A 23,435-nucleotide genomic window follows, 5' to 3' on the forward strand; every position below is an offset into this window, starting at 1 on the left:
CTATCTTGTTAGTTGCTGATGACTACTTTACCTTCTAGGCCTTATGGACATATTACTTGCCAATATCTGGATGAACTAATATCTGAATAGGATCTTTGAGTCTACCATGAAATCTGCTTCAAAGTCATGCTTAAACTTCCATAGCCCTGAGAAAACAACAGATTTTTGAACCCGTCTATGTCAGCTTTGCCTTCCAGACTTCTTGGCTCCAGACATATTAGGCTGTGCATTCTTCTCCTATACTTTGCTACCTGTGCACGTGGTTTCTCTGATTGATTGTATACTGTGCCCTTTAATATCTTCGCTCAAATCACTACTTAACACTCTAAATTCCAGGAAATAAAACCTTAGTTTGTGTGACCTCTCTTCCTAATAAGGTATTATTCTAGAGAATTACCCATTCTTGTATATTAGTAACCTGGCCAGCAAGACAACCAATGCAGGTCATTATTTAGGCTGACAACCTAGCTTAGACAGTCCACTTGGCTCTTGGGATAAATTACTAACACATTGCCTAGTTAGTGCACTGAACCGAGCTGGAATGAAAAAGCTTGAGAGCAAGTTCCAATTGAATAGCTGCTGGATTGAATTATCTCAAATTGCTTTCTTGCACCACCTACTGGTGAATTAGACTAACTGGCAGAAGCTAGGGAGCATGTAGCAGCACTGAATCTAACAAAATAAAGCACATAATTAAATAAAAAGCTTTGGGAGGGAAAAAAAACCTGGTAAACCTAGTTACTAAGGAAACATTTTATGAATGTTAGAACTACAAGTAAAATACTTCACAGTTTATTTCAATTAGATTCTGCTCTGTTGTCTTTCCCTGTTAATGCCAAACTGCTTGTTTTCACTCTACAGTGTTTAAGAGCGGTACTGAAGTTGATGTCAGAATGTTGGGCTCATAATCCTGCCTCCAGGTTGACAGCACTAAGAGTGAAGAAAACACTTGCCAAAATGGTGGAATCTCAAGACATCAAGATCTGAACGAGCCATTAAACGCCAGACATTATTGCCTCTAAAGAGGAGCAGGAACTTCTGGTGTGCAGATAGAGGACTGGACATTCACTTGTCCTCATCTCTTGTACACACTACACTAGATAGGCTGCTAATAATGACCTTTAGAATTCAGGACTATGGCATAGTATGGTAAGAAAGGACTTTTGATAATGAACCTATATGCCATACTTCATAATGATAATGCCATCTTTAACAAAAAAGGACGTGTAATTTAATCTTGTTAGAATGTCTCAAACGTCCTTGGGTTTCCTATGTGTCGCTGTCTTTTTCATTCTCTGAATGCGGCCCATAGTGAATGATGGTAGCTGGCACCGTGGAAACTTTCAATGGTGTATCACAACCAGGACATGGTGCTTTCTGTGAAAGCCTCAATTCTGATTGATTGAATTGGAAAAAACTATAACTAGAAAGTTAATAGTTGCTTTTCACCTGCAATCTGTAAATAAGGTCAGATGAAAACATTTGCCTTTGCTTGTCTTGATAAGCTATGTGGGCACCAGTTATTTCCTTTTCTCTCCCTCAAACATTTTTGTTAAATTAGCTAGATTTTTAGGCATCGACAGGAACTTTGTGAACCCTAGCTGTGCAGAGTGAACTTCTGCTGATGCCAGGTATGATATACAATGATGTAATTTTGTCTTTTCAATCCCAAGCACTTTGTATTCACAGCCACCTCCACTACTCTGATTGTACATTAGCAGTCAAGAGATACATATTCTCTTGAAATGAAATGTTGTTGCCAATGTTTATAAAACAATCTGTTACTCTTATGTTCTCCAGGTTGTCCACAGCAGTAGTCATGTCCCACTGATTATAGTACTATTATTTTAAAGTTTTTTTTAACATGCTATCCGAAGCCCTAGTGTATTCATGGAGTTCCATGTGAAGTCACATGCAGACAGAATATTTCCTGGTCTGTGTGGCTAAGCTGTCCATTGAAGGTCAGTTATTGTTGAGACTTCACTCTGGTATCAGTGTGCTGAGTGTCTGAAATGCAGCTTTGTTAACTTTTCCAGAGAATTGGTTGTAAAAGTGATTACTGACTTTGAATTCCTCCTACACAAATACAAGATGCTATTAATCTCGAATCCTGCAAGTACACCTGAATTACTTAAATTACAGAATTACTTACTTTTAGGCAAGGTAATATGTGTTCTGCAACAATTATTTTTTAGATTTGAGTGCCAGTATTGAATTACTTTAAATTCTGCTCAATCAAGTTGTTACTAACTGCAATAAAGTGGGATTGGACATAATTGTTCTCATGGGAATGGAATGTCACTACCAAGGATTCCAAGTGATCTCCTCAATCCACATAATCCGCAAAGCTGTTCTGCTGGTTTTTAACTCTGCTGACTTGTGACTGTCATCTTTCATGCTAAGTATCAACTTTACTGTGTCCCAAGAAAGAACAAGAATCTGTGATGGTCATGCAAAATGCTGGTTTATTTTAAAAATGTAATGCCAACTCTTGTTTATTTTAGTCTATTTGAGAAATTCCAACCATCATCATGAATTGACTGATTAATAATCTTATTAATAGTGGCTGAAAACTTGTGCCAGGTTCCAGTTGCCACAGTGTTGTAAGATGTTATGTAATATAATGTTTATATCTTGTGTAGTATAGTTGAAATCTTGCAAACTTTTCTTGTAAATATGATAGCCAAAGTAGGTCTTGACAAAGATAGTGTTGGTCCATTTATATAAAAGGATTGTCTTTGTTGCATACCATGTATATAGTGACGGGCATCTGCACACCTTGGTTGTCCTGTTTGGTTTGAACATGAAAGATGCAATCCCTGTAAACAAACTTGAACGTTTATCAAGTGAGACGTGATTTTGTAACTCCTGCTTAATCAATGTTTGCATTATGTTAGCATGTGTAGGCTGTGAATTCCAACATACTGGAGGTGGTGAATTTTGGATTTTGGTCACAAATATCAAAGCCCCATATAAAAGAAAATATGAACCACACAAGCCTTCAAAGCATTGTTCATGAATGGCTTGAAATCTGTAGCCTTATCGTTTGTGTTCTTTTCAAGAATGTTCTTGTTGGAATGGAACAGCTTTTATAATTTTGAACTTACTGCAGGGAATTCTTACCAAGAGTGCTAAATCTTCTTTTTAATCACCACAGAATAATGAATGACTAGCATAAAAAAAACCAATAATGCTGCCAATCTCTGCATTCACCTGTCACCCTCTGGTCATTCATTATTTTAGTATAATTGACACAAGCAACTTTTTAAACTCTTCCTCTTTTTTAAAACATTACATCCCCCATATATGATGTATTCAACATATGGAGGAGCAGGAGTCCGTACAGATAATAATATTACTGTGATAAAAGTGCAAGGGACTCTGCAAATCTGGAGAGGAGAAGCAATTAAGTGGCCTGTTCACATTTATTATGGATGCTCTGATCTATTTTTTTTTTAAAAAGTCAGGGAGTTTATTTGAAAGCAGTTTTTTAAAATGATCACACCTATATTTTCTCTCATCAGCCTTTTTTTAAAAAAGGAAAGGAGGGAGAATTCCATCTGCCGCTTGCCAAACCAGTTTCTCCCTATTGATGTGTCATTGTAGCATAGACAAAAAAGTATGAATCAAAGTATTGTAGTTTAGTTAGCCGATTTGTACATAGTCAATTGACAGACAACAGAGGATTAAAGCAGTAATGTTATTCTAAAGCTTATGTCATCGCAAGTAAAACAAAATGATTACCATTAAACCAAATGTAATGATTTATAAACCTATTTTGTACAGCATCTGGTAAAAGATGCCTTATTAAGTTTACCACAAATTACTTTGCAAGAGGTACATCATGTACACAGATTATGTCCTGTATTACATTTAAGTAAATAACATTATTTTAGTACACAATTGACCTGTTGGCTATGTTTGTTTTTGTTCTTTTGCTTGGTCTTTAGATTAGCCATATACACAGTAAAATGTGACTGCTCGAATGGAGACCAAAAGGATTTCCTGCAGTGCCAAGAATATGGCAAATAATTTGCTGAATTCAATAACCATATCAAAATATGCAGATATGAAAATCTGAGCAACATTCAAAGTAAGGGCAATTTTGTCTTAACATGGACTTATTTGCCACCTCTCATTTTTCAGGCTACTCGATGCCCATGAGTGGTCTGTTATTGGAATTCTTACCTTGAGAAACAGGTTGATGTATCATTGAATAGTTGCAGGAAATCCTTCCCCCATCCACCACCACCTTCTCCAAAGTAATTAGGGATAAGCAATAAATGCTGGTCTAGCCACCAACACCAAACCCAAGAACGATGAAAATTATTCATCTCACTGAGCCAGTTACACTTTCTTCAGAGTCAAGAGGGATGCCTCTTCATATGATGAAGACATTAAGTCAATTGAACCTGCTTTCATAAACTGTATACAGATTATTCATATACATTGTTTCCTCATGTTGAAATATCCTGAAAATTTACTTTCTCACCTTCCAAGGTCTATCAAGTAAATCTTACAAAATCAGGCAAAGAGTAGGCTGATTTTAGAAAACTAACATGCTGAAATCAAAAAGAACCTATCCTTTCCCCTTGACAGTCAATGACATTACTGTCACTGAATGGCCACTATCAACATCCTGAGGAATCCATTGACCAGAAACAGAACTTGATCAGCCTCAGAACTTGATCGATACGGTGATTATAAGAGCAGGTCAGGGGCTAGGAATTCTGCAAAAACTATCACATTTCCCAACTCTCCAAAACTGATCAAAAGTACAAGTCAGCAGTGTAATGAATACTCTCCACTTACCTGTATGAATACAGGTTCAACAACTCTCAAGAAAATCAATACCACCAAGCAGTGCCAAGCAACTGTCTTAATCGGAACCCATATACCAAATTAAGTATTCAGTTCTTTCACCTCCAACGCACAGTGGTAGCAGTGTTTACCATGTACAAGATGTATTGCAGCAAGTAACCAGCAAGTAAGAAGGTGTAAGGGAGCACCACTGCTGTAAGTTCCTTTCAAAGCCATCCACAATCATTTGGACTTGGAACTGTATTTTCCATTTCTTCACTGTTACTAAGTTAAAATCTTGACGTTCCCCCCTCTCGACAATATTGTACGTGCACCTACTCCATCATGTATTCCAACAGTTCAAGAAAACAGCTCACTATCACCTTAAAGGCCACTTGGCAATTGCAATAAATGCATCTCTTATTCTTTGCTCTTCTACTTGGCTCTACACCCAACCATTTCTGCATTCTCCATTCCTTTTTGTTTCTCTCCCTTTGACCTAATTATTTCGTCATCAAGGAAGTTTTTAATATATTTTAACATTGGTCCAGTCTTCCAGTCATGATGGTGACGATCTGCAACACAGGAAAAGACTCTTCACCACAATAGCTACCTGAACTGCAGCTTAAATCCAAGGAAAGCTAATGAGCCAGGTTACATTTGATGCCTTTTGAATGTCTTAAACCTTGGAGGAAACTGTCAAAACATTGGTCATCTGATTGATCTGAAATGCAAAGACAGCAACCTTTATGGACTGACGCTCTATATGTGAGCAACTGCTTATCTCCCCAGACTATCAATTAGAGTCATTATTTTGTCTTGGAATCAGAGAATGTAATAGCACTGGATGAGGCCATTTGGCCTGTTATTTCTGTAGCAGCTGACTACAACAGCAGTTTGACACTGTCCTACTTTTTCCCTACTGCTTTGCAATTTTTTTTATCTTTCACTAATGATCCAATTGTTATAGGATCAGAGATTTACAGCATGGAAACAGACTCTTCGGTCCAACTCATCCATGCCGACCAGATATCCTAAATAAATGTAATGCCATTTGCCAGTATTTGACCCATTCCCTCTAAACTCTTCATATACCTATCCAGATGCCTTTTAAATGTTGTAATTGTACCAACCTCTACCTATCTTTTGAAAGTCACAATTGAATCTGTCTCCTCCACACCAGAGGCATTAGATTCAAGGTCCTAACCATTTGCTGTACAAACACAGTTTTCTCATGTTGTCATCACGCTTTTTGCCAATTTCCCTGAATTGGAGTCTTCTGGTTCTAAATTCCTCCACCACTGGTGACAGTTTCTCCTTATGCTATGCCCAGATTCCCTCTGCCTGCCCACAATCATTTTGAACACTTATCAAATTTATTTTCAATCTTTATCTCCCAGGAGAGTAGTCCCAGATTCTCCGATTTTGTCTTCGTTACTGAAGATCATTATCCCTGGAAACATTTCATTGGTCTCTTCTGCACTGTCTGTTATACCCTTGCATCCTTCCAAGTGTGTGATGCCCAGAATTGGATGTGATACTCCAATTGAGGTTGAACTAATATTTAGAGAGATTTGTCAGAACTTACTTTCTTCTGTACTCACTGTTCTTCTTTGTAATGCCCAGGATTCCATATGCTTTTAAAACCATGCTCTCAATCTGATCTGTCACCTTTAATGATTTGTATACATATACCCCAGGCACCCCTTCTCTTGTGCGTCCTTTTGAATTGTATTCTTTATCTTGCATTGTTTGTGTATTATTTGAACAAAAATGTATCTCTCCTCTGCATTCAATTTCATCACCTTATATCTTTTTAAAGTTCTGTGCTATCCTCAGTACATAATACTTGCAAGTTTTGTGGCTGCAGATTTTGAACTTGTGCCCTGTATTGCAAAGCCTTGGCCATTAATCTATATCAAGAAGAGCAAGGGATCCCAACAGCAATTCATATGGAACCTCATTCCGGCCTCCTCTTCAGCCAATTTTGTATCTGTATTGCTACCGTTCCTTTTAATCCATAAACTCTAACTTTGTATCCAAATCAATTGTGCTGCACACTTTCAAATGTCTTTCAGAAGTCTATGCCCAACACATCAACCACATTTTCCACCCTTAACCTCTGTAACCTCATCACAGAATTAGTTAATTTGTTAGTTGGACATAATCTTCCCTTAACAAATTGAATGGCATAAGTGACTATTAATTTTATTCTGAAATATCATTTCTAAAAGTTACCCGCCACCAAGGTTAAAATGCAAAAAAACCCTTCTTCTTTCTGGACTTATCTTTACATCTTTTTTTGAACAAAGGTGTAAGTTTTATCATTACATAATATTCTGGCACCATCCTTATACCTAATGAAGATTGGAAGTTATGGTCAGTACATTTGCAATATGCACCTCTTCTGGTCCAGGTGACATATCAATTTTAAGTACAGCTAGCCTATCAAAATCCACTTCTTTATCAATATTGAAACCAGTAAGCATCTTGACTACCTCCTCTATCGTCATGACTTGTGCATATTCTTGGTAAAAACTGGTGTGAAATACTGAATTATTATTTCAACCATGACCTCTGCCTCCATGTGAAATCCCTATTCAAACCCGTAATCCTTTTATCAACTTTTTATTTGCCAGTAGAAGATTTGTGGATTCTCTTTTATGTTGATGCCAGTATCTGCATATTCCCCTGCCTTCTGTTTAGATATTTCAAAGTTATATGATCGGTGTAGAAGCTGCTGCTCTCTACACGTATTTCCTACTTGTCGCCATCCTTTCTCATGCAATTAAGGACGACCGTACCTGAGATTGGTACGGTTTGCCAATTCTGATTGAAGTATCATTCCAATTTTGTCATCAAGAAGATATAGAGGAACTGTAATAATCAAGTGATAAATATACTAAATGACAGCAAAAGACCATCCAATGTATCTGCTGATTTGGTCACATCCACTCACATAATTTCTTGGAATAGGAAGGAAAAAGTCCTGAGGTGAGTTTACATAAAATTCTACCTGCTGAAATAGGGAGCTGAGAAAAGGTCAGCACCTGGATTGAATACTGGAGAAAATATTAAAATTTTCACTTCAATTTTTTTTAAAAGTAGAGCTAGGCTTCTGTTAGTGTTAGTATCTTGCAAAACAAGAATGAAAAATCAGATGTGTTCCTTGAATATATCTGGAACTGGATTGCAATTGACAATGTGCACAAGTATAAAACAATGGCTTATGATGATCTGTAATTAGTTTCTGTCTTCACAGATGCTGCCAGATATGAATCTTTCTGGCCTTTGACTAATAGGAGATCTCATTGAGATGTCTCCACTGTTAGACCAAGGACTCTGGAAATTGAAGTTTAGCTTGGTCCTTATCTATCCCCTTTATACAATGAGGAATTAAGACAAAAAGAGCATTTTAGTCCAGTTATGGTCTTTGTGATAATATTATGCTTAATATAAATATTAAGACCCAGACCAACCACATGGATACCCACAGTTTGTGGCAAGGCTTACATGACATAATGAGCTACAAAGTAAAGTCGAACAGAATCATGGGGCAATAGCACATCCCTACCTGATGAGCTCAATGCGTTCTATGCTTGCTTTGAACAGGAGGTTAGTAAAACTATGTCACTTATCCCAGTAGTCCCAGATGAACCTCTACTTATGGTCACCACTGCAGACGTTAGATCGGCCTCCTTGAGAGTGAAACCATGGAAAGCGACTGGCCCAGATGGAGTCCCTGGCTGTGTACTCAAACCCTGTGCAGACCAGCCTGTGGGTGTATTCACAAACATCTTTCACCTCGCCTTACTATGATCTGAAGTCCCCCACCTGCTTCAAGATGCCTATAATCATCCTGGTGCCAAAGAAAATTCTTATGGCGTGCCTTAGTGAATTTTGCCCAGTGGTTCTGACCTCTATAACTATGAAGTGTTTCAAGAGGTCAGTCATAGCTCATGTCAACTCCAGCCTACCACATTGCCTTGATCTTTGCCAGTTCACCTACCAGTGCAACAGGTCCACAGCAAATGCCATCTCCCTGGCCCCTGCATCCATCCCTGGTAATCTGGATAACAAGGGTACCTACGTCAGGTTCCTATATATTGACTACAGCACCAGCTTCAACACCATAATTCCAAACAAACACATCTCTAAACTCTGAGACCTAGGTCTCAGGTTCCCCCCCTCTGTAACTAGGTCCTCAACTTCCTGACCCAAAGACCTCAATCAGTAAGAATAGCTGACAATACCTCTTTCATAATCCTCAACACTGGTGCCCCACAAGGCTGCATACTCAGCCCCCTACTAAACTTCTTATACAGTCATGATTGAGTGGCCAAATTCCATCCCAACTCCATTTACAAGTTTGCTGAAGACACCACCATTATAGGTCAAATCTCAATCAATAGTGAAACAATACAGAAAAGATAGAGTGTTTTGCGGCATCGCGTAAAGACAACAATCTCTCTGTCAACATCAGCAAAACAAAGGAGATGATCATTGACTTCAGGAAGTGGAGTAGAGGGCACACCCCTATCTGCATCAATGGTGCTGAGGCGGAGATGTTCAAGTGCATCAAGTTCTGGAAATGATGATCACCAACAATCTGTCCTGGTCCACATGCATTGATGTGACAGTCATGAAAGTACAACAACATCTCTACTTCCTCAGGAGGCCAAGGAAATTTGGTATGTCCAAGGACTCTTACCAATTTTCATGGATGCACAATAGAAAGCATCCAATCTAGATGTATCTCAGCGTGATATAGCAACTGCTGTTCCCAAGACCACAAGAAACTACAGGAAGTCGTGAACACAGCCAGTCCATTACGCAAGCCAGCCATTGACTCCATCTACACTTCCCACTGTCTCAGGAAAGCAACCAACATAATCAAAGAACCCCACACCAGTTATATTCTCTTCCCCTCTTTTCTGTCAGTCAGAAGATATAAAGGTTTGAGTACATGTACGCATAGATCCAAGAACAGCTTCTTCCTCCCATATTATCAGACTTTTGAACAGACCTCTTAAATGTTAATTCTGAGCTCTCTTCCTGCATCTTCACTGTGGTTGTAACACTGTATTCTGTACTCTGTTCAGCTTTCCCCTGTATGGAAAGCAAAACAACACTTTTCACTGTATTATGGTACATTTGACAACAACAGACCAATCTTATCTGTTACATAAATATGGATTTCAACATTTCTTGTAATTGGACACATCTGTTTGTAATTTTGGAATCATGTGTAATTGCATCGACAGGAACTTGAATAAACACAACCCTAAGCTATTCACAAAATAGTAAGGACGAGTTGGCCATTCAGACTTTTGAACCTTGAGTGAGCATGGTGTAGCAATGTAAAGGATGTTGGTCAGTGAGCATCTAATTCCAGAATGAAACCTCCAGATGTGAATTTGACAGAAGAGTCTGTTCATAGTCTGTCTATTTTTGAGATTGGGAATTAAACTTTAAAATATCTTAAATAACAGAAATCCACCAAATGTTGTTTCTGGTGGAGTCTGTTGACTTGCAATCCCTTGTGTCACCTCGATCCACACCAGCTGTCCTTTGTTGAGCTGGAGAATAGAGTAGCCCCAAGCCAAGTTGTTGTGCTGATGTTTTTCTCTGCTACTATGAAGTGTTATTGTGTGGATACCATCAACAGAAAGATAACCAAGTCCATGCCCATGACTGAATTCCACAGTTGCCACAAACACATAAACACCTTTGAGTGGAGCTCTGAAGTAACCCTTTTCCATTGAATAACCATCTCCATAGTTCAGGAATATCTGGTCAAACTTTAAAGGCAGGTCAGTTCCTGAATTGTTGGTAAGTCCCACGTAAAATGCAACATCAGATTCTGTTTTAAAAAAAAAGCAAAAAGTAGATCAAAATTAAGCCACTTGATGACCTTTTCTGTTATTGGTTGAAGATAGAACATTGGTGAAGATTACAGGAGCACACTCAGTTCTTTTAAATAGTGCAGTCCAGTAGCGCGCACTGCAAAAGTCATGAGCACCTTTACAAAGAAAAGTAGGAATGGGTAATTAACACTTAGGATGTGGTTATTGCTAGCAAACCTTTTGTTTTAAAGGTGGGTGGCATGGTGGCTGAATGGTTAGCACTGCTGCCTCATAGCACTAAGGACCTGGGTTCAATTCCAGCCTCGGCTGACTATCTGTGTAGAGTTTGCACATTCTCTCCATGTCAGCATGGGTTTCCTTCCACAATCCAATGATGTGCAGGTCAGGTGAATTGGCTATGCTAAATTGCCCATAGTGTTAGGTAAACATGGGGAATGGGTCTGGGTGGATTTGTTGGGCCAAAGGGCCTGTTTCCATACGGTGGGGAATCTAATCTTAAAAAAAAATCTCTCAAGCCTCTGGAAAATTTACAAAACTGGATTAGGATATGACTAAGGCAAACACATCCCAGTCAACATCTCTGTCTTTGAGGACAGGTACTCAAGGTAGTCCAGAAAACAGCTGTTCAAGTTGACTGACTTGGTCATACCTACTCAATTACATCTATGAGCTGCAATCCTGTGCATCTACCTCAACAGCTGGGTAGTCCCACAAGAGGAAGGAAAATGAACAAGTTGAATATTCTTATTAGGTTAGTATTGTCTGCAAATGATAAATCTTGTAGCATCAGGACAAAGCCAAAAGCCACTATACAGTTCAACAAGTAATAGGAAAGGCAAATAGAATGTTGGCCTCTACTTCACCGAGAATGGAGTTTAAAAATAGGAAAGTCTTGCTAAAACTATACAACGCACTGGTCAGACCACAGAAGATTGAACAGTTTTAGATTTAGATTACTTACAGGCCCTTCGGCCCAACAAGTCCACACCGATCCTCCGAAGCGCAACCCACCCTGACCCGTTCCCTTACATTTACCCCTTCACCTAACACTACGGGCCAATTCACCTAACCTGCACATTTTTGGACAGTGGGAGGAAACCCACGCAATGTGCAAACTCCACACAGTCAGTTGCTTGAGGCAGGAATTGAACCCAGGTCTCTGGCCCTGTGAGGCGGCAGTGCTAACCACTGTGCCACCATGCTGCCCCTTTGTTTCTCTTATCTAAGGAAAGATAAACTAACATCAGAGGTAGTCCAGAGAAAGTAACCAAGTTGAACCCAGGCATGGAGAGATTTTCTTATGAGGAGAGGGTGAGTATTGGATCGTGAGATGACCTTATTGAAATGTAGAAGATTCTTAAGTAGACTTGACAGGGTAGATGCTAAGAGGTTGTTTGTCCCTGTGTGAGAGACTAAAACTAGACAAGCTAATATGAGAGTAAGGGCATAATATCAGAGTAAGCGATTGCCCATTTAAGACTGTAATAAGGTGAAATCTCTTCACACAGAAGTGGTGAATCTGTGGACTTTTTTTAACCATAAAGGATTCTAAAGGATGGGTTATGAAGCATATTTAAGACTGAGATTAGACAGTTTTGATCGGTGTAAAGGAATTGAGGGTTATGGGGAAAGAGGATATGAAGATTATCAGATCAGACATGATCTCATTAAATGGCAAAGCAGATTCAATGGACCGAATGGCCTACTTCTGCTCCTATATTTGATGGTCAAAGGAACCATGTACTGTTCCTTCCAGGATCCCAAAACTGATCAATTGGAATTGGTCCCAGTTGAATATCATTTAGCAGAAGCTTTAAGGAAAGACAGGATTCGCTTTGGATGGAGAGATTTCATAGAATCCCTACTGTGTGGAAACAGGCTATTTGGCCCAACAAGACCCTCCAAAGTGTAACCCACCTAGACCCATTCTTCTACCTTATATTACTCCACATTTCCCCAACTAATTCACCTAACCTACACATCCCTGTGCACTATGGGCAATTTAGCATAGACAATTCACCTACCTGCACATCTTTGGACTGTGGGAGGAAACCCACACAGACACGGGGAGAATGTGCAAACTCCATATAGACAGTTACCCAAGCTGGAATCAAACCCGGGTCCCTGGTGCTGTGAAACAGCATTGCTCAAAAAGTATCATGCCTTTGTTTTTCACACTTATGGATCAGGCATGGGACTCGAACCCAGCACCTTTTGTGCCAGAGGCCAAAGCGCTACATCCTGAGCTACAGACAGGAGCTCATCTACCACTGCTTGGCTTTGTGGTACCATCATTGACCAAGTTCTAAAGATATTGCTGTGTAGTAAAATGTCCCTAAGCACTTCAGAAACATGCTTTGATATAAACACATACCAAAATTAAAAGAAAAACATATGAGTAGGACCAAATACTTGTTTAAAGCAATAGTTTTTAAGTTGCATGTTAAGAGGACTTGGTGGCAGGGGGAGTTCTCCAGCGTTCGTCTAAGATGGCAGACACTACACCAGAGGTGAGCCATGGGAGGAGAATACACAAAAGGTCGGAAGGGAAGAGCAGAGAATTTCGATGAGAGCCAATTGTAGCATCAGAGGAGATTAACCCAATAAGGAAGGCCAAGAAAATAGGAGGGGAGAAGGCCATTCAGCCTTCCAGCTTGGTCCATCATGGTTAAAAGTCCAACTCAGTACCCTAATCCCACTTTCACCCTATTCCCTTTGATCCTTCTCGTCCTAAGTAGTATATCTAACTCCTTCACAAAAACATTCAGTCTTTGGCCTTAACTGTGTTTTGTGGCAGAGAATTCCAGGCTCCCCACCCTCTGTGTGAAGACATTTCTCTTCATCTAGACTATAATCCCTGGTTCTGGACTCACTGGCCATTCGGAACATTCTTGTTTCGTCCTGTTAGAATTTTATAGGTTTCCATGAGATTCCTCTCATTCTTCTCAAATACAATAAAGTTAGTGCCAAACGAACCAATCTCTCTTCATACATCAGTCCTGCCATCCCAGGAATCAGGCTGATAAACCTTTGTAGCATTACCTCCACGGCCAGAACATCCATCCTCAGACAAGCAGACCAAAACTGCACACAATATTCCAGGTGTGGTCTCGCTAAGGCTTTGCACAATTGTAGGAAAATATCCCTGCTCCTTTATTCAAATCCTCTAGCTATGAAGGCCAACATTTCGTTTGCCTTTCTCACTGTCTGTTGCAACTGCATACTTAATTTGACTGACTGGTGTACAAAAACACCCAGGTCTCGTTACATTTCCCTTTTTCCCAATTTATCACCCATTGCAATTATAACCTGCTTATTTGTTTTTACTAGCAAAATCCATATTTTACTTCATCTGCCATGCATTTGACCACTCACTCAATTTGTCTAAATCACACTGAAGCATCTGCATTCTGTTCACAGCTCATCCACCCACCTACCTGGAGGTATTACATTTAAATGCCTCATTTATACTGGCGTCACTCCCCCAAGCCCTGTCCAATTCCCATGTATGTGCACAGTACGGACTTCGCAAGGCACTTAATGATTTAGAGGGTCTGACTATGTGCATTTCCAAGTGAGCACACATTTGCGGTTACCTCGTAGTTCCAGTCTTAGCAGATACTGCTTTAATTTAAATGCTAATCTCTTATGTAGGACCTTTCTCAAAAGCTTTCTGAAAGTCCAAGTAAATGCCATCCACTGGCATTCATCATCAACCCCACTGGATACATCCCTGAAAATTTCTAATCGATTTGTCAAACGTGATTTCTGTTTCAAAAGTTCATGCTGACTCTGTATGTTCCGTCTACGTTTTCCAATGCTTTTCCATTAAATCACTTACAACGGACTCTAGCATTTTCTCTTTTACTGATGTCAAACTAACAGTTCATAATTCCCTGTTTTCTCTCTACCTTTCTTTCAAATAGTGAGGTTACATTTCCACACTCCAATCCATATAAACTGTTCAGAGTCTGTAGAATTGTGTACAATGAGCACCAATACATCCATCATTTCTCGCACCACTTTCTTGAGTATTCTGGGATGTAGATTATCAAGCAAGGGGGGATCTATTGGTCTATAATCCCAACAACTTGCCCAACACCATTTCTCTACTATACTGACTTCCTTCAGTTTTTCCTCCCACTGAATCCTGTGTTCCCTGACTTCTTTGCATCCTCCTTTGTGAAGACAGAACCAAAATATTCATTTATTTGGTTGCCATCCCTCGTTTTATCTCCCAATATAGCTTGCTCTGTCTCTGCTTGTAAGGGGTCTACATTTGTCTTCACTAAGCTTTTCTCGTACCTATAGAAACTTGTACAATCAGTTTGTATGTTTCCTTTATTTCCTATCTTCATCAATCCCTTTGTCCTCCTTTGCTAAAATCTAAACTGCTCCCAGTCCTGAGGTGTGATGTTATTTTAGCCAATCATTATGCATCAAGGTAGTGAAGGAGTCCAAAAAGGAGGGTGAGATGATGGGTAGCAGAGGCTGGTTTAAGCTGAAGGTTATGGAGGATTTAAAATGAGTGAAGAGGTATAATGTTTAAGAGTCACATTCCCATACAATTGATAAACAATGCAGTCACCTTGCATATCGGGGATGTTAATTTGATTCACTACAGTTGAGGAATTTCCATAAAACCCCAGCAGTTTGTTGCCCTCGTGACTTTGTCTGTGCTGTTTCCTCATTCGTTTGGAGCCAAAACCACCTCGTCCAATACGAAATGTCCCATTCGTAAAAAGATTACTCCTGTTCCCAATGAGCTTCTGAAACATTGAGATGTGACCATCAAGATGCTGTTTCAGAGAAGACACGTCTGACTGCACAGTGTTCACGGACTCAACGATCAATTGCTTTATCTGTTCAAAGCTCCGATTGTAATAAAGGTCCTCACTATTACAATGGGCTTCCAGTTTAGTTACTTTCAAATTCAATATCTCAAAGTCTTTTTTAATTCTTGATATTTCATTGTAATCGTATTTTGAATCATCCATCTGTTCCTTTTCCACTGCCTCGTACTTTGGTTTCATGTATTCAAGGGAACGGTGGTCTCTGTCAGCTATTTCTGAAGAGTTTTCACTTGAAACATTTTTGCTATGATCAGACCTAATTAATTCCTTAATTTTATCATTTGACTGTTCAAGTACATGCAACCTGTTGTTGATACTTTCCAAAATCATTTTATGAATAACAAGGTCTTCCTGTGTCAGATTAAGGTTTTGATTTAAATTGCTAATAGAGAGCTTTTGGAGCCCTGGTGCATCTTCAGATGTGATCTCCAGTATGTCCTGCCCCGTTACACTCTGCAGAATGACTGTGTGCCTCAAAGTATCTTCCAAAAGGGAATTGAAGGAACTATTGAGGTACTTAATCCAAGAATCCAAGGTAGCATCAATTTTTTTTAAATGGCTAATTTCTCCCGTAATCATTGTGAAGTTTTTCTTGAGTGTTGCAATGTTTTCAGTCAAAGTTCCAACTTCTTTTTGGTGCAAGTACAAGACGTTCTGTACATCCTGATGTTTTTGTTGCAAAGACCTGAACAGATCTTGAACAGAATAATTTAAATTAATTCTTAGGTCAAGCTCCTGCTGTTTAAGATCACTCAGGTCGAAATATATTTTGTCCATGAAGTTACTGGCATTCCTTAAGCTATTAACAACTACAACATAATCCTGAATTAAATTTTGACAGTCACAAATCTGGTCACCTTCTAGCATGCTGTATAACTTTCGTTTCAGTTCTTTCACATCATTGTCAAGGTTGTAAAGATGTTCCTCCCGATTTGAACTTTGATTATTAAAGGAAACATTCAGTCTCAAAATGTTCTCTTGCAAAACAATATTTGTGTCATTCAATTTTTGATTAACTTCTCTTTTCAGACCAGCTACCAGTAGTGCACAACTTGATTCATTCTTCTCCAACTGTTGCTCAATATCAGTAGGCACTTTTGACATAGGATGATATAATCCAAAGATTCTGCTTAAGTGTGTAAGATTCCTTGAATGTATCTCAATGGTTTCCCTAAGGTGATCAAAGTCCTGCTTTGACAATCCTCGGACTTGGTGGATATGTTTTGAGTTGCATGATGGACATGATTTTGAGTCTTTGAGCTCAGTGATCTTTGAAAGCCGATGATTTAATGTGTGAATTTGTTGCCATAGTCTGCCTTGTTCTTCCTTCAGCTCAGCTGTTGCATTATCCAGATGGTGTGATTTCATTTGAATGATCTTCTGACTGCGCTTGACTTTTAGATCTGTCTCAGTTTTAATCATGGTTAGGTTGTGATCAAGATTAACCTTCTGGGTATGCAATTCATAATCAAATTTCTGTTGTTGATCATTTAACATGTCTTTAATCTTCTGTAGTTGATCAGCGTTCTCGTCAAGTTTTGATTGTAACTTGGTGCTGATTTCCTCCAGTTCCCTTTGAGGAGTTCGCTGTAACAAAAGCCCATTAATATTCTTTGTGTTGACTTCTATATCTTTTGATAAGTTGAGAACTATATCAGAGAGGTCCTGCAAGCTTTTGTTAAAGGTTGTCCACAAGGAATGAAGATGTTGTCTCAAGTAACTTTCAACATGAGTCTTTAATACATCCTGAAGCGCAAGAAATTCTGTAAAACCAAAATATGTTTAATGTAAGGCGAGTGTAAGATATTTTAGCTGACTATCCACATCACAATTCTACGTGACCTTCAAAACAGCCTCATTCTGTATCTATTTGTAAGAAGAAAAGTGTGGAAAGGAAGAACGCAGAGTAGAAGGAGCAGTGATGAATAACTGAGAAAAACAAACTCATGAGCTAATGAATTTAGCTTCTAAAATTAAAAGCAGCTTTTACGATTGATAGCAAAGTGGTTTGGTCGAAGAAGAAGGTTCCAAGATGATAGAGCTAGACAGATCAGTAACAAATGGGACAGAATGGTATCTACTGCCAAGGAACATCAGCTCAGTATAAGGGAGTTGGGGCTGGGTTTGAGTAACTTGAAGGCATTGTCTTGCCATCATTGATCTGCAGGACAGAAAGCGAGCAGAGTATAGCAAGGACAGTGATGACAAGAGCACGGAATTCATGACAGGCCAGAACTCCACAAACAAGGTTCTTAGAAATAGTGGAGTTTGAGGAAGAAAAGGATAGAGAGTTGCTGTCGCTAACATCTTGGAAAAGACTCCAAAACAAGAAATTTATGGATCCAGTTTTGACTGTGTAAGCAAAAAGATTAAAATGATATGGACCGAGAAAAATTCAGTTTCTCTCTAAACTCTGAACCTGACATTCAATGAACATGCCCTAGACAGCAATAATGTCATTTGCTACTTTAAACCTATTTCTATTTATTTTGCATTTCATCTCATGGCAAAGCATCAAAGTGCCCTCTGACCCCATTATGACAACATTGTTGGTGTGATTCACTTTGTTCAGATTTGAAGTTACAGGACTTACTGTCAGAAAAATCACTCTCAGCCTTCATCTGGTGCCTTTGGGTGCTACAAGCCATCAGAACAGTTCCAGCATGAGAAGCAGTTAATTTAAGCAATGAGTGCTCCTTTTGGTGTTTAGAGAAACAGCCACCAGGAGGTGCAGGCGAGCAATCATGGGTGATGTCTGCTGTGCTGGTTTTAAATGTGTTTTAAAAACAGCATTATTCGTGGGTTGTCTTTCAGTGACAGTTCTGGAAAGTAAAATCTATTGGTGACAGCTTACAGTCATGTACTCTGGAGAACACAACCTGATCATCTTTGAACGCTTGCAGTGAACTTGCACTGAAAGAATGTGTCAGCTACTTGCTACTGAAAGAAACTACTTGGCCTGGTGCATCTATCCCAGCTCCTTGAAAACTGCTCCATTTAATCCCAAATTCCAACTTTATCCCCATTACTCTGCAAAAGTACAAATCTTTTTTAAAGTTCTTTATAGAATTTAATTCCAACATCCTTTCATGGTCCACAATCTACCAATCCTTTGCAAATCTAGGTATCTACATAACTATTTGGAGATACCAGCGTACCTGGGCCCTAGATAATCTACACAGTTGAAATAGACTCTAAGTGTGGTCTCATTTTGAAGACTTCAATCAAATTTGTTCTTTGTTTTGAAGCTCTTAAGTATTTCAGTTACCACAATAGGCATTCAGGTTTCAGAGAATGAGGCTGGGCTGTACCTGTTCTGTTTTCCTTGTTTTGAATCGAGGGATTAATTTGCGAAAGGTTGTTCAGGAGTTCCTGGAAGGGCTGAGTCGAAGCAGTGGTGGCAGAAACATCGTCCTGTGGAAGATGCAGCTTCAAGCCTGACCCCTGCAGGCCATCATTTGATGTAATGCGTTCTGCTACAGCAAAATGAAAAGAGCATAAGTCCAGGCAGCATCAGACGCATCACACTGAAACTACTCACTGCTGAGCTCCACAAAGAGCTGCGCAGGTTCAAACCCTGCAAATGTTGGAAATACTCAGCAAGTCAGGCAAGCACGGTGATTAGAGAAACAAATAATGTTTCTGACTGTGACGGTTCATTAGCTTTTTCATTATCTTTCTCCCCACACTTCAACACTGAGTATTTTCAGCATTTTCTGATGATACTCCAGAAAGATTTGGGAAGTAATTAATACATAGGAATTCGCTGGTGCAAGAAACGCTGTGACCTGTTACATTCATCCTGTGCTATCCTGGTGGTCTCAAATAGAATAAAACTGTAATTATTAACGCATTGCAGGAACAATCTCCATCAATAAGTCTACAACAAAGTTATCAAGGCAGTGGTAGTGTCTCTATCTCTGAGCCAGAAGGTATAGGTTCACGTTCTACATGCTCCAGCAACTTTGAACTTTGATTAAAAATATCTACACCAGAGCTAGAGAAAACAATGCACCACCCCACCCTCTGCTTGAGAGCTTTAGGAATCATGAGTTGACAGTTACCTATTCTAAATGTGTAAGTTAGCTCGCTGAGCTGGAAGGTTTGTTTTCAGGCGGTTCGTCATCGTGACTAGGTAACATCATCAGTGAGAGTCTCCAGTGAAGTGTTGGTGATATGTCCCACCTCTCTATTTATAGGTCTTGGTTTCTTAAGGTGGGAGATGTCATTTCTGGTTCTTTTTTCAAGGGAAGGTAGATAGGATCTAAATCAATGTGTTTATTGATGGAGTTAAGCACACATAGATCATGCTGTGACTCAAATTACTCAATGCCAAATCCTAAAAGGTTATTTTAATTGGCGCAATTTTCATTTTAATAGATCCCCTTTCAAGGGAGGCTGTTTGACAATTAATTCATTGAAATGCTGTTTCCACAGAATAGGTTACTAATGCACCCCCTCAATGGAATGGAACAAGGATGCCCAGAGATTGATTCCGGCTTGGGCTCAGTTGACTGATCTTATCCCGAACTCACTGTTACAACATTACTTATGAGGGAATATCTCCTGGGCTCTATCCCAGGTCTAGGAACGAGGACAAATTGTCCCCTTCCCCTTGTTGTTATGAGACGAGAATCACCACAGCAACTGTTCCTGCACTAAGTGAAACTAGATTCTATGCTGAATTAGGTGCAGCTTTCAGGATCAACGAGAAACAAGGGTATAATAGCAATAGTAGGTAAAATCTCAATGATTGGATTTCCCAGCTGCCTGTATCATCATCTACCTGCCAAACTATTAAACAGTAAGCAAGACCACACAGGTGATTTCCTTAGCTGTTTAGATACCACCTGACTGAATTCACCAACAGGTGTAACATTACCCTACCCACGTAATGTAGCAAAAACCCTTACTTGAGAATGCAATGAGTTGTTCCAATAAATATTTAGAAATTGATGAAAGGACATTCAGGATCCAGAAGGAAAATTATATGGCAGAAGTCGCTGAAGTTTTATTTTATAAGGAAAAGGACCATTATCAGAGGTTGTTTAAGCGATAACCCAAGATAATGAATTAAAGTGATACAATGATCTGGAGTTAAGAAAAAGGCCTATGATAAAGCACCATATGAGAGACTTCTGTCAGTAATGAATAAACAAAATAGTTACGTGGGGAGGTAGGTTATAATCACTTGAAGGTAATGATTCTAATTCAGGGTATTCCTGAGGCTTACATGCCCTAGCCCCTCAATCCATCCCTATTTATCACCAAAATTCCTGCACTAATTGGAACGTGTAAATACTTCATTATTTATGTAAATAATTCTTGACTACCCTGCAAACAGCCTGAATGATCACTGATAATTTTATATGTAATTAACAAAATTGTCCACAGAAAATTTAAAAGGTTTTTTTTTCGCAAGTCCCTTTGAATTTTCTCCCAGGTCACAGGCAGGAATATTCTTTGATCAATCTTTAATTTCTGAAGACACCAAGGCAGTGGCAAAGGATTGACATTTCCCGAATGAATAAGGTATTGACAATTTATATAAGTTGGATAGAGCTGATTTCCATCCTGTTGCTGGGAACAGAGTAATGGAGCACCGTTGTTGCTGTTGTTCAGTGTACAGAAGGTGCTGCCCTGCCCAGGCTGGGCCCTAACACACAGTTCTGTATTTCATCAGTCTTGAGATTGAAAGGCTAATGGTAGCTGCTCAGCAGTGAATTAAACCAAAAGTCACCTGGGGGTGAGAGGGTGGAGCTGAACCATTTCAGCAGTCTCAAAATAACCAGCAAGTGGAAGCATTGAAAGCCACAAGATTTCCGGTCAATTGCAGATAATTCAATGGGATCAATCTCGGGACTTCCTGATTGAGGAGAGCGCATGCTTCCTGCAAAGAGCTGATTTGTTATTTTTATTCTGTGACTGACCAGACTGGATATGTAGCCACAGCTGTCTCCAGGCGATACTGCCAATACAATAAAGGTTACTCTAGGGATGTTTGTGGGACTGGCAATGAGGGATGGTTTCTGCTGGCTGCTCCTCTCTCTCTCTCTCTCTCTCTCTCTGTCTCTCTCTCTCTCCCCCCACCCCCTCCTCTCAAAGGGAGACTTCTTCAGGTCAGCATTCATGCCAGAACTCTCCTGAACTCTCCTGTTTCAAATCCATTTGTAAAAATATTAATGTTATTAATTTGATCTTAAAATAAAGCAGACCATTTAGGAGAGCAAATCAGCAAGTACTTTGATCACGAGGGGTACTGGATTTTTAGATATTAAAGATATCAAGGGTATGGAGCTAGAGTAAGGAAATGCCTTTGAGCTGTATCAGTCATGATCTTATTGAATGGTGGAGCCATCTGGATGGGCTGAATGGCCTACTTTTCATATTTTCTGTTTCTATTGTGGCGATACTATAGCTCTAAGAGGTATATTTTGTCCTGGTTTATAGTAAATGAAGACAGCCTGCTCAATACCAATAAAGTAAAGAGCTTGAGAGGCCTTGGACTTTTAAAAAATGTTGGCACAATAGAAGCAGCCTGGATGAGTGGGGTCAAGCTCCCACAGAACCAAGATTTTTAGATACAGCTTTCTGCAATTGTTGGGGTCTTGAAGCTGGATGTGAAAGCTCTTTTTCCTCTCTCTGTTACAGTTAAAAACTGGTGTTCTCTTCCTGCTGCTGGATTGCATGTGAGACAATCTATTTCATTGAAATTTGCCTTTGTCAAGGGTGTGTTTATGGGATGTTAATATATTGAAACAGTAAACCGGTTGTAGTTTCTATACGTATTATTTTGTTAAACATCTCAGTAGAATTACAGTTAAGCCTATTCTTTTATGTATGTAAGTTGGCTCGCTGAGCTGGAAGGTTTGTTTTCAGAAATTTCATCACCATGACTTGGTAACATAATCAGTGGGAGTCTCCAGTGAAGAACTGGTGGTATATCCCACCTCTCTATTTACAGGACACTTGGTTTCTTAAGGTAGGTGATGTCATTTCCTTTTTTCTTCAAGGGAAGATAGATGGGATCTAAATCGGTGTGTTTATTGAGTTCTGGTCAATTCCTCTAAAAATTCTTGTGCATGTCTTTGCTTTACCTGACCTAGGATGTGTGTGTTGCATTCTAATTAGAGGCAAGACATACCACCAGCACTTCACCAGAGACTCTCACTGATGATATAGAGTGGCACCATGGCTCAGTGGTTAGCACTGCTGCCTCACAGCACCAGGGTCCCCGGTTTAATTCTAGCCTTGGGTGACTGTGTGGAGTTTGCACATTCTCCCCATGTCTACGTGTGTTTCCTTCGGGTGCTCCGGTTTCCTCCCACAGTCCAAAGCTTTGCAGGTCAGGTGAATTGGCCTGCTAAATTGCCCATAATGTTAGGTGCATTAGTCAGAGGGAAATGGAACTGGGTAGGTTACTCTTCGGAGGATCGATGTGGACTTGTTGGGCCGAATGGCCTATTTCCACAGTGTAGAATGGAATGGTAGGTCTAACCTATGAGGAATGGCTGGGGATCCTGGGATTGTATTCATTGGAGTTTAGAAGATTAAGGGGAGACTTAATAGAGACGTACAAGATAATACATGGCTTGGAAAGAGTGGACCCTAGAAAATTGTTTCCATTAGGCGAGGAGACTAGGACCCGTGGACACAGCCTTAGAATTAGAGGGGGTAAATTCAGAACAGAAATGCGGAGATATTTCTTCAGCCAGAGAGTGGTGGGCCTGTGGAATTCATTGCCACAGGGTGCAGTGGAGGCCAGGACGCTAAATGTCTTCAAGGTAGAGATTGATAGATTCTTGTTGTCTCGAGGAATTAAGGGCTACGGGGAGAATGCTGGTAAGTGGAGTTGAAATGCCCATCAGCCATGATTGAATGGAGGAGTGGACTCGATGGGCCGAATGGCCTTACT

General features: G+C 39.7%; 2 protein-coding genes across 4 annotated transcripts in view; one reads left to right on the forward strand and one right to left on the reverse strand.

The window, feature by feature from the left end:
* The window catches only part of bmpr1aa (bone morphogenetic protein receptor, type IAa), a 281,777-nt gene extending 277,870 nt beyond the window's left edge, over positions 1–3,907 (forward strand). For all 3 annotated transcript variants that reach the window (XM_060854179.1, XM_060854180.1, XM_060854181.1), the window contains one exon: positions 862–3,907. In XM_060854179.1, the coding sequence (XP_060710162.1) occupies positions 862–987 (126 nt within the window). In that variant the 3' untranslated portion in view covers positions 988–3,907. The remainder of the gene's footprint in view (positions 1–861) is intronic.
* mmrn2a (multimerin 2a) overlaps positions 2,458–23,435 on the reverse strand; it is a 51,126-nt gene continuing 30,148 nt past the window's right edge. The window contains exons 4-6 of the mRNA XM_060854112.1: positions 18,832–18,996; positions 15,256–17,283; positions 2,458–10,663 (exon numbers count right to left, since the gene is read on the reverse strand). Of these exons, the coding sequence (XP_060710095.1) occupies positions 10,272–10,663; positions 15,256–17,283; positions 18,832–18,996 (2,585 nt within the window). The 3' untranslated portion in view covers positions 2,458–10,271. The remainder of the gene's footprint in view (positions 10,664–15,255; positions 17,284–18,831; positions 18,997–23,435) is intronic.

This window comes from Hemiscyllium ocellatum, chromosome 43 (genome assembly GCF_020745735.1).
Source record: "Hemiscyllium ocellatum isolate sHemOce1 chromosome 43, sHemOce1.pat.X.cur, whole genome shotgun sequence".
NCBI classification, from domain to species: domain Eukaryota; kingdom Metazoa; phylum Chordata; class Chondrichthyes; order Orectolobiformes; family Hemiscylliidae; genus Hemiscyllium; species Hemiscyllium ocellatum.